This window comes from Salvia hispanica, chromosome 1 (assembly GCF_029641045.1).
Source record: "Salvia hispanica isolate PSC_SH4W2 chromosome 1, Shi_PSC_v1, whole genome shotgun sequence".
Lineage (NCBI taxonomy): Eukaryota > Viridiplantae > Streptophyta > Magnoliopsida > Lamiales > Lamiaceae > Salvia > Salvia hispanica.
The window spans coordinates 10,935,517-10,947,879 of NC_142692.1; the positions used below are offsets into that span (position 1 = coordinate 10,935,517).

Here is a 12,363-nt window from a genome sequence, read left to right on the forward strand (position 1 = left end):
TCAACTCCAAAAGGATATAATTGAAGAGTTGTGGGCACGGAGGACTGCACGGCGATAGTTTTTTTTTTCTTTATTATGTACCTTTTTAAATGTAATTTTTTTTTTATCTATGAACCTTTTTAAATGCAATTAATGAATTTTCCCATATATGTGGCAGGGAGAGAGAGTGGTTGGCCTATGGCTGGCCTAATAGCATTGGAGATGCTATTAAACATTATATTTTCTCTTAAATATTTACTTAATTTACATTTTCTGCATCTGAAAAGAATATGGCCTATTTACTTCACAAAGTTAGCTATATATGTTTTCAGTTAAGTGAAATTATGGCCAATGGCTATATTATTATTTGGTCCAAATTAAATGTTTACCCAAGTACATTTCAATTTAATGTACTACCATCACAAGGTTATCTGATCTTAAATATGAGAGAGTAAATTAAAATTTTCAACTTAAAATAATGGAACACAACAAATTAAGGAGTATATTTATTCATACGAATAGTTGACTACAGTAAAATTACGAAAGCTCTTTCAAAAACTTGTGAGAATGTATCAAAGCAACTATGACTCAGTTATGAGAAAATATTCAGGACCTTGCACATTAAAGTGTTATTATAAAGTGGTGTACTCAGCCATTTAATTTGACAAATGGAAAAATAAATAGCTCACATCCAACTAGATATGCCAACTAATAAAGTTATTTTAGAAGATATTCATTAAACCACTTTTATAGAAGATATGCATTAAATCACTTTTATAGAATAATGTATATTTTTAATATTGAAATTATCAATATTTTTTGGCCTCCTACGTATACACTCCATACTTATATATGTAATATAATAATAATATTTTACATGTATTCATTATCTTTTGACAATAATAAAAACTAAGTATAATCACGGAGTACAACACTTTGTTGATATTATTTAAATTTTATGATTATAATTTTCTTGTTCTTATACATGTATATACATAAAAATATACGACTATGTAAGTGAAAATGCACACAAACAAAAGGTATAATCATAAGTTAAATTTTCTATTTTTTAGTGCTTTAAAGAGTATATGTACTTAGTAAGTTAATATAAAAGTAAAAAAATTAAATTATAATTATTTAAGTACGTAAATTTATTTATATATAGGAGGAAAAATATTACTAGCAATTTTTATATTTTAAGATTATACAATATTCAATAGAAGTGGTTTAATAATTTTTTTAAAGATTTTAATGCATTAAATAGGTTATATATTTACTTAGTAGCTTGATATGAAAATAAAAATTAAATTTTAACTATATAAGTGTGTCAATATATTTATATATGAAAAAAAATTATTGACAATTTTCAAATTTTAAGAATTAAGATTATGCAATATTCTATAAAAGTGATCTAATAAATATCTTCTAATAATACTTTTATTAGTTGGCATGTCTAGTCATTTATGTTTGTATTTGGCAAAAGTTAAATGGTTGAGTACACCACCTCATAATGACACTTTGGCGTGAAAGGTCCATTGAATATTTTCTCGTATTGGAGATGAACTATTAGTGAAGATGGATATCAAGTCTATTAAAATTCGCAATCTTGTGCCGGTAGAAGACCCAATACAACTTGATTTTATATGTCACTTTCCCTTAATTCATTGATTCCTTTTCACATTCATAATTAAATATACAAATAATTTTTTAAAAATTAATATTTACTTTTTTAAAAAAATAATTAAATTTATTTGTTAAGTTAATCAAATATATTATAAAAATGAAAAATTGAAATAAAAGCAAGAGTATAACGTTGAGGATCAATTTTTTTAAAAAAAATATGGTGTATGTTTAGGACCAATTCAATTGAATAATCATGTCAGATTAGTTCATTGTTAAAATTTAATAAAGCCGTCATTTTTTCGCTTAAAATGGATTAATCTGTAATATTTAAGACGATAATTTTAAAACTAAACTACAAACGTTGTACATTTAGTAACAAAAATAGACTATAGTCATCAATAATTAACCCAAACAAAGAAGCAAAACGAAGAAATTATACATTTATGATCCGGCCCATTTATGGAGTGCATTAATGATCCGACCCATTTATTCAATGTTTTGTCACAAAATTTACACCAAATTCACCGGGCATAAATTTTTTGGTGATCTTACTGTACACTATATTGTTGTTACAAGTAAAATTATCTTCCAAACATTAGTAGTTACTCGTAGTTATGCTGTTTATGTACCAAAAACTGAAACAAAATCAGAAATAACAAAGCGATGATGAAAAAAAGAAACGTAAATAGTACAATCAGCCGAGGAATATGCATTTAAAACAAAAATTGTACAACAAAATCTAGTATCCAAAATTGTCCAATAAATAAACTCGCCTTATTACAAAACAAAATTGGTCACCATATTCATCTGAATTTAAATCAAATTTCCCTTTACTATGGTAGAACTAGAGCCTCATCAATGATTCTCCGTGTTACTACTAATTTTCTCTTCTCTTTATAATTAATTACTATTTTAATTTAACCGATATGAAAGTAAAAATATTCCTGTACACCACAAACCCCAAAATATCCACAAAATCCCCACTCCTCCGCCCGCCGCCGCCGCCGACAATCGATTTGCCGGATCGTAATTCTCCGGTGACATCGCAATATCAGGCGGCGGAGCTCCGCCGACACTAGGCTTGTAGATCTCGATCGGATCCCTCCCGAAAAATTCCCGCGGCAACAGCACTCTCGAAACCCCGAAAATTGCGATAGGGTTCTGATCGAAAACCGTCTGCGTCACCGACGCCTGCACGATTCCGGTGTCGATTCCAACGGATCCGTTAACCCGGGAGATGTTGAGGGTGAAGCTACCCGCCCCGTTCTGCTCCGTGGCGAGCGTGGGCTGGACCGGGTTCACGATCGACTCCAGCGATCCGAGCGGGTAGTAGGAGTGGAGCACGTGGAATCTGAGCACCGCCGCCTTCCGATCCGCCGGCAGCGACTGGAATTTGGCCGAGGGCGGGAGGTCAGCGAAGGCCTCGTCGGTGGGGACGAACATCGTGATCCCGGCGCCGCCTTCGTCCGCCTCGAATTCCGAAATCACCCCCGACGCGGCGAGCATTGCCGCCGCGACGTTGAAATCGTGGCCGTTGATGAGCGTGGTGGTGATGTTGAGGCCGAGCGGGGCGCGCGTCTCCGAGGCTGCGAGATCGGGACTGGCGGGGAGGAGGAGCGAATTGAGGGAGAGGATGGAGATGTTGTAAGGTAGGGTTTTGATTGGGGAGAGGAGGGTGGCGGTGGAGGCAGGGGAGTGGAATGTAATTGAGGCGGAGGAGGAGTCGACGGTGATGTTGACGGAGCCTGAATTGGCCGCGGCGCGCCCCGTGGTTTGAAGGAGCGTGGCGACGAGCTTGCCGGCGGGAGGGATGCGACGGAGGTCGGGGAGGGAGAGGTATTCGAGGAGGACGTGGTAGCGGAGGACGTCGGCGATGTTGGGGGCGGAGGGGGAGTGGAGGAGGGAGTTGGGGACGGCGAGGAGGGTGAGGGAGGAGCGGGAGGTGAGATCGGAGGCGATGCCGGTGGAGGAGAGGAGGGAATTGAAGGCGGAGAAGGAAGGGTAGGAGGAGAGGAGGAGGGTGATGTTGAGGGAGGAAATGGGGGAGGGTAGGAGGAGGAAATAGAGGAGGGTTATAGGGGCAAAATTGGAAATGAAAATTGAGATAGCCATTTCTGTATTTTTGCTGTGGAGTGAAGAAATAAATGGGTGGGTGGAGTGGAGTGGAGGTGATGAGTGAACTGAATGGGAAATGATAGATGGGCCTAGAGTGGGGTTATTACTTTATTATATGTTTATTGGTATTTATGTTTTTTGTGTGACAAATATGTTTTTGTCATGTTGGATTTGGAATAATGCCAGTACTTGATATCAAGATTCTTCTACCATTGTGCAACGCATTTATTTGAATGGCAATTTGGTTCGTATTCACAATCTTATAGTAATATGCTTTTTATGGTGAATGAGTATACTTACTAATTTAATTATTGTTGGAGATAAAGAATTATAAGATCATAATAAAATGGTTTAAATAACTAGACGCTAGAAGCTTGGATGTGAAGGATCACACGAGAGTCGAGACACGACACGACACGTAATTAGAGTTGGGAATATATTAGGCTTATTATAGAAAATAAATACTCCTACAAATCTCTTTCTTTCATATTTACTACGGACTTCCTTCCACAAACATATGCACTCTTTCCTTTTGGAAATTCATTTCTCTTTAATAAGGTGTAACTCATTTTTTACTAACAATACTTTAATTACTTTTTCTCTCTATCTCCAATTTTACATTAAAACTTGTGCCGAACCCAAAGTGCATATTCTTTAGGGACGAATGGAGTATTTTGTTGTTCAGAATTCACTCATATTCCAATCACTCTTACACTCATATTTCATACTCCTACTATAAAAGTAAAACCCATATTTCAATAATTTTTCAATTCACTTATTTTTTTATTTCTTAAAACTCGTAGCAAATCAAATATGAACTCTTATTATAAGACGAAACTAGTAGTAAATTGACTTTTTTCCAATAGTTTAACTTTTATGATAGTCTCAATCTCGTGGTTGAAGTTAGTAAATCATTTCTTTTCTGAAAAAGAAGTTTTTTATACTACATCAATTAACATCTTAAATATCCATTTTCTGTCATACAATATCGATTTTGAATTCCCGTTTCTATATATGTGAATGGGATTTCGAAAAACATAATCTTAGACACAAGTTACACTCAATTTTGACCATTGATCTTATTGCAGGAACTAGTATTAACTTGACTTTTTTCCAATAGTTTAACTTTTTAGATAGTTTCAATCTCATGGTTGAAGTTAGTAAATCATTTCTTTTCTGAAAAAGAAGTTTTTTATACTCCATCAATTATATCTTAAATATCCATTTTTTGTCATGCAATATCGATTTTGAATTCCCATTTTAATGTATGTGAATGGGATTTCGTAAAACATAATCTTAGACACAAGTTACACTCACTTTTGACCATTGATACTAAAGAAATACAAATGTGTATATGGATGTTTTTATACGGAATTAAAAAATGACAATCTGAATTTAGCTAATTTACAATAGCATTTCTTATATAATCCAAATGTATATCATATTTTTTTCATAAAAAATGTAATATAACTGGTAAACTATTTTTTTTCAAATTGATAGATTGGAATTAAATCATTTAAAATGTGTGAATATACGTGAGTTGTAACTAAAAATAAGAATATTTCCTTTTTTTCTTATTTATATTTGATGGGGTACCTTTTGCAAAAGTGCATAATCCATAAATTTATTATATGCATTTATTATTACTAGTATATATAAAAAAATTACGAGCTATATGCTTTATGTGCATACTTTACATGAGTATCATCTTTATTTGATGCACATTTAGCATTATTTATTTTATTTTATATAGTTTAATTCTAAATATGTATAATTTTTAATTTTATAAAATTCATAAATAAGCAAAATAAAAATTTCAGATTTGATTTGTTTTTATGGATTTTAATCAATGTTAATATATAAAATAAAACAATCAACGTTGCATGTCCATCAAATGAAAATGGTGCTCACATAAGATATGTACATACTTAATAAGTTGACATGTATCACATGTTTTCAATCATTTTTTGTTCTATAATGAATGTATTTGCATGTGTATATCAGTAGATGCGACTTTTGGTGTGCAAATGATGGAAATTTGCGAAAAACATACTGTAAGTAGGAGTGGCTAGAGTGAAAAATGGTTCTGCAAACTGATGAAGAGGATGTTATGATTTCAGATGCCCATGCCACGGAGTTGACCAATTTGCGAAGCTAAATTTAAGTCAAGGGTTCTATTTAAAGAAAAATACTTATTATTATGGGATTTTGATCAATTTTTTTTTCCTTTTTTTGGAATTTTCAAATTTGATAAAAAAGGATTTGTTTGTCATTTTTTTTTGTTAATTATTTTAAAAAGTAAACTACAAAATTGGTCTCTAGGTACCCATGTTTAAAAAAATGCATTGCAAGCCTCTACATATAGGTATAATACATTTCAAACTCTTTTTCACTATTTTGAGTCTTTTATACCCTTTTCCCTCATTTTTTACCTAAATGTAATTCCGAGGATGTTTTAACCTAAATGCAAGCCTCTACATATAGGTATAATATCATGTAATAGATGATATGATATTTAAAAAAATACTATTACATATTTACGGTTTTATTTAAAAAAATTACTATTTATAAAAGAATATTTAACTAAAATAAAAAACATAAATTATTCTTATGATAACTATTGATAAGTATTTTAATTTATCAATTTAAATAAATTTACAATGTTTATGGATTAAATGAAAATAATATTTTGATATAAAATAAACATAGTGCATAGTAATTAAAATGAGAAAAACTAAAACATCATTGGAATTACATTTAGGTTAAAACTGATGGAAAATGGTATAAAAGACTCAAAATAGTGAAAAGGGGTCTGAAATGATATTATACCCATACGTAGAGGCTTACAATGCATTTTTTACAAAATGGGTACCTCTAGTGTTGGACTTGTCATACGTAGGGGCCGATTTTGTAGTTCACTCTATTTTAAAATAACTTTTTTTTTTGCGATTTTATTTAAAATTTCAGTTCTTGTTCAACAAAAAGTCTTTTCACCCTTACTTGGTGAATTTTTTTTTTTCACATTTTACATTATTATTTCTAAAGATTTTATAAAATATTCGTAAGGAAGAAAATCTAGAAGTATAATACTCCCTCCGTTCCACAGTTAGGAGAGTCATTTCATTTTGTGCACTTGTTTATGATTAATAATTATAAATAGTTAAAGTGGAGAAAAAATTGAGTAAGAGAGATAATAATATAGATAAGACTCTTCTCTACCTTGATCTCACTTACTTATTCACTCTTCACTTTAACTATTTATTACTCCCTCCGTCCCCGAATACTTGACACAGTTTACTTTTTCCATTTTTGGTAGTGAACCCCATATTCCACTAACTCATTCCTACTCACATTTATTATAAAACTAATACTTTAAAAGTAGAACCCACATCCCACCAACTTTTTCAACACACTTTCCATTACATTTCTTAAAACCCGTGCCGGGTCAAACCGTGTCAAGTATTCGGGGATGGAGGGAGTATCATTTTTCGAAAACGAATGCAGAAATTGAAATGACTCTACTATTGTGGAACGGAGGGAGTACTGGACATAGAGAGAATGCGTTATACATGTGTTGTTACGTCAAAGACAAAAGTTTGTATGTGGACAATAGTGGAGAAACGCTAGCCAATGTGACCAGTGATATTATTGTTGAAAAGCTAGGACTGTCACTCGTGGAGCATGCTGAACGACGCCCCATAAGAGCATCCACAGTGGCTTTAGGCCAGCCATAGACCAGCCACTCTCTCTCCCTGCCACGTCAGCAGCACTAAAAATCCACCCGCCACATCAGATTTAGGTCAGCCGCAATAAAAATAATTCAAAAACAACTACATTTACGGAATAAAATTTACGATTAAATTACGGAATTTAAATTTACGACACATATTCGGGAAAAATTCGTTAATTTTATTTAAATAAAAAAGTACATTAACTAAAAATCAAAAAAATTACATAATAAAAAAAAATCCGGACTTCCACACACGAGCCACCGCCCCACTCTACTCCTCACTAATTTATTAAAAAAATACATTAAAAAATGTAAGTATGCCTTGAATCCGTTATAGTTTGCCGCTAGCCGAACGGGGGTCTCGCTGTGACATGTTTATGTTTTAGGTCTTAATTTTGTATTGGGCCTAACCCGTCGTCTGTGTGCCTATTTAAAAAAAATGCAACCGGATAAAATAAAACTAAAATCGCGTTTATATAGTTTTTCAAAATTTTTTTTAAAAAAAATTAAAAAATAGCGCTGGCAGATCGGCACGCCACAATGGTGGCCAGCGCCCTCAAATCGGCTAGCCCATGCCGATTTCTTCGCCGATTTTGCGCTGGCCGATTCCAATAGTTCGGCTAGCCGACCGGCTAGCGACGCGAATCGGCTAGCCGGTGGGCTAGCCGCTATTGTGGCTGCTCTAAAGGAGTTATGAGATTGTTGATGAAAAGATGATGATATTTATTCACCTAGTACATATGAGGAAGATGTATCGTGTGTTGTTTTTCATTTTGTTGGATTACAAATTAAAAGGAGTTATGAGATTGTTGGTGAAAAGGTGATGGTATTTATTCACCTAGTACATATGAGGAAGATGCATCGTGTGTTGTTTTTCACTTTGTTGGATCACAAATTAAAATTTGATAAGTTCTGCAGCAAATATTTTTTGATGTTCGGCTAAGAGAAGGTTTTTCTTACCCTTTTCTTACCTCAAGAAGTACATAAAAGTGTGTGCATCAATTTACCGATTCGGATATGTAATTCTTAAAAGTTAAATCATGTTGATATTATTTGTTACCACCGATGGAAATTGAGATTTCAAGATTTTAACATTTGATTAATAAATAATTGATTAATTAATTAAGTAGTAGTACAAAATTAATAGGGAGTAATAGGTAATTACACCAAAGCAATCATAGAGAAAGTATGATATATTTGACTCCTTTCCAATATTTAAAGATCTATTTACCATTTTAAAATATTCATAAATTTAAGATTCATTTGTTTTTTTAACTTTTTTTTAGTTATTCATGGAGTATTTATTTCCAAACTCCAATAATTTCTTAAAATTGTGTCTTGACAAAAAGAACTCTTTAGTTTAAACAATACATATAAATATGAAAGAAAAATTTAAAACGTGACACGTAGTGTGGTGTGGTAGAAAATTTCATTCCAAATTTCCAACAGTAATTCATGGTGAATAAAGAAGCTCCTTTCCCAAATCGTAGTTATCCAATTCCAACAAAATCCCTGTCTGCCAACGGCGAAAATCATTTGGTTGGAGCGATTGATCGGCCGCTGTGATGAAGAAGGAAGATACAGTCATGCTGATCAGCGCTGAGGGTTTCGAATTTGTCATCGACAAGAAGGCGGCTATGGTTTCTCAGACGATCCGCAATATGCTCACTTCTCCAGGTCTGCTCTTTCTCAAATTGGAAAGGTTCATGTGCTGCACAACTCTGCTATCCTTACTATCAATTTGTTTTGGAGTATTTTTCTTGATTATAGGGCGAATATTTGTGATTGAGTTTGATTTTTGATTGAGATGAGTGTTGAAAGTTTGAAGAAGATTGGATGATTTTCCTCTTTTTTGTAAGGTTATGTATGTTTTGTTTGCAATTAAGAGAAGAGTCCTATACATGTTGATACCAAAATCACGAATTATTAAGATTTATTCGATTTGGGGGTTTCATATACCTTGTTTGTGTTTGCGTGTTTGTAGGTGGTTTTTCCGAAACGGAGCACGGAAAGGTGACTTTTCCGGAGATAAGCACAACTATTCTGGAGAAGATCTGCCAATACTTTTATTGGTCTCTTCAATATGCTAGGTTTGGCCACTTCCTATATTATCAATGTGTTCAATTTTAAGGTTATGCTTTTGAGCATCGTTAATTTGCACTTGCTATGGTAATACTTTGTTGAATGTGAGAAGAAAGTCTTCTTCATTTGCAGTATATATCTTTTGCTAATTGCTATGGTTGCACGTGATGTTCATATATGACGAAGATGGACTAGTTAGGTCATTGGTGGAGAGTTTGTTTGTTAGTGAGGCAAGGGAATGGGGTACTTAGTAACTTGATACTGATGATCTTTTAGATACAATTATGTTAATGCTGACAGTTACCCTTGTATTAGCATTATCAATCTCCCTTTGCTCTAATATTGTGGTGTTAGGTATAAGAAAAGAGTGTCTATGATGAAGACTTTTGGGGGATTGCAAGTGACGATTCATGTATGTTAATGTAGTATGAGCCTTTTCAGATCTCCTTATAGGGGCAGCGACATAGAGTCTTAATATTGTATTGGAGCAGACAGTTACAGTTGAGCAGGGGCAGCGACATAGAGTCTTAATATTCTTTATGCTTGGCAGTTTCTAGGTAGAAGCGTAGCTACTAAAGGATGTCAATTTGTTCTTATGATAAATATGATAAATTGTTCGATGTAGATCAAAATCATATGTATGAGCATACACATATTATTCATTATAGCAGTTACCTCGACATGAAGTCTAGATATTGTTTATGGCTAGGTAGAAGTGTAGCTCCTAAAGGATGTCAATATGTTCTTATGATAAATTGTTGGATACAGATTAATCATACATACGAGCATATACATACCATACGTTTTTCAATATATTGGGCACATCCCAATAATTTGTGGTTTGTGCATGTTCTGATTTTATTCAAGACAAATCTCCACTCATTTACAGCATGCCAAAATAAGGGAATGTTTGGACTTTTGATGTCATACTAAAGGCATTCCTTTATTTCATATATCCTTTCTCTTAAAACAACAGTTCTTAAACACATAGTATACTATATAGTAGTATAAATTTCTTTTGTGAATCCTTTCTAAGCACTGAGGTTGTGCAGAGCATTCCCAAGGCCTTGCTTTCACAGTATGTCCGCATTTTTAGTTTTTTACTTTGATAGTAGTACTCTTGATTGCTGGTACAACTTTCTTACAGAAAGACTTCATATGATACAGATCATGCCAAATTTTAACCCAATGTTTTTCAATTATAATTCACCAACCATTTTACATGTAGTCTCTGCCCAGATATTGCATATTGTTTTTTGTGTTAGCATTATCAACTTATGCTGTTAGCATGACCCATACCTTAGGGTTGATATGTTTCTTATAAAGAGAAGATTTTGGTGAGTCCAAACTGCATAACTTGCAGACTTTATTTAGATATTGATCAAAAGTTTGTACTTTGTAGGAAAAATAGTGTATTAAAGATGTTAATATTTCACATGAATACATAGGGTGTAGTTAGTATGTTTAAAGTAGAATCTGACATAAATGTTCATTATGGGTATTTTATTTTATTTTTTTAAGTACACTAGGACTGCTCATTTACTTGATTTCAGTTTTTAATGGCAAATTGGCAATTAGCGATCAGAGAGAAAAATGTTTTTTACAACAAATTGAAAGTGTGAACTGGTTTTGGGGGTTTGAATACACACCAATTGACACAATTATAGTTTCTCATTCTCTAATCCATTCATTTTTTATGTGATTAATGATAATGTTGAGTTGCCCTTTTGTTTGTAGTGGCAAGGAGACTGAGTTCCACATTGAACCTGAGCTCACGCTGGAACTTATGATGGCCGCTAATTACCTACACACCTAAGCTAGCCCCAAATACCAACATCTCTAATACTAACCCTTGTAAGTGATCTGCTTATTATCCTTCATCTTTAAGCCAAGTTTTCTTTTGAATGTGTCCCATCTTTATTTTTTGTTGTCTGCAGAAGTGGAAATGAGCTACTCTTTTGATATTTCTTTCCCTTAATACACTCTGCATTTCTTTCAAAATGATCAATTCTATTTTCCAACAGTTCTATCTGTTTATCTGATGCCAGGGAAGATTGACGAGGTGTTGCCGTTCGTGTTCTGACATTTGACGGCCCATATAATATATTCTAGTTTCTGTCTTTCTATTATCCGTAGCTACAGTAGGGATGCAGTAAGGTGTTGGTCATTCTCTTAGCGATAGTATATTCAAGAATATGGCACTTATATTATTCTTGTTGTGGTAGATCAAACAAACCTATGACAAGATGTTTTAGACAAAGTGATTGCATATATTCAAATCGTATGTAATACATGTTTTTTTATGTTCTTGATTTAGAACTTGGCTCTCCTCATCACAGGCAGGCGGCAGCTTCCTCTTTTTCTTATTGATTAGTCTGTAGTATATTTGAAGGAGTAGCTATGATAACTGGTATGTGCTTTCTATAGTTTTGGTGAAACTGAAACTTATACCAAATGAATGACCCCAATTTACTAGTTTTTCCATTGATATGTTCTACATTAGATTTGAATTTGGTCAATTTTTGTGTACACTGTAGGAGAGTTTCTTGCGGCACTATTTATTGATGAAATTTTGTGTTCAAATTCCACTACATACGAGATCAAAATGGAACCATAGGTTTGTGTTAAAATGACAACACCACTTAGAGTGACACTGTGACACCACGTATCTAGCAATAGTATAAACGCTACACAGCAATTATAGATTGCTGTCTAGCGTAGGCCTGTCAAATCGGGTATACGAAAATTTCGGGTACCCGATCCCGAATTTCCCTAAAACTAATACCCGATACCCGATCCGAATTTTATTTCGGGTATCCAATTATCCGACTCGG

General features: G+C 33.5%; 1 protein-coding gene and 1 pseudogene across 2 annotated transcripts; one reads left to right on the forward strand and one right to left on the reverse strand.

The window, feature by feature from the left end:
* Nucleotides 1-2,288: 2,288 nt before the first annotated feature.
* LOC125218517 (fasciclin-like arabinogalactan protein 4 pseudogene) lies at nucleotides 2,289-3,832 on the reverse strand (annotated as a pseudogene).
* Nucleotides 3,833-8,880: 5,048 nt separating this feature from the next.
* Nucleotides 8,881-11,832, forward strand: LOC125217616 (uncharacterized). 2 transcript variants are annotated; one of them, XM_048119143.2, is made up of 4 exons: nucleotides 8,881-9,124; nucleotides 9,432-9,537; nucleotides 11,267-11,383; nucleotides 11,554-11,832. In XM_048119143.2, the coding sequence occupies exons 1-3, from the start codon at nucleotides 9,013-9,015 to the stop codon at nucleotides 11,343-11,345; spliced, it is 297 nt and encodes a 98-aa protein (XP_047975100.1). In that variant the 5' UTR covers nucleotides 8,881-9,012; the 3' UTR covers nucleotides 11,346-11,383; nucleotides 11,554-11,832. The 2 variants fall into 2 exon arrangements, with proteins under 2 accessions (XP_047975100.1, XP_047975099.1); XM_048119142.2 differs by having other exon boundaries at nucleotides 8,884-9,124; nucleotides 11,578-11,832.
* Nucleotides 11,833-12,363: the final 531 nt, after the last annotated feature.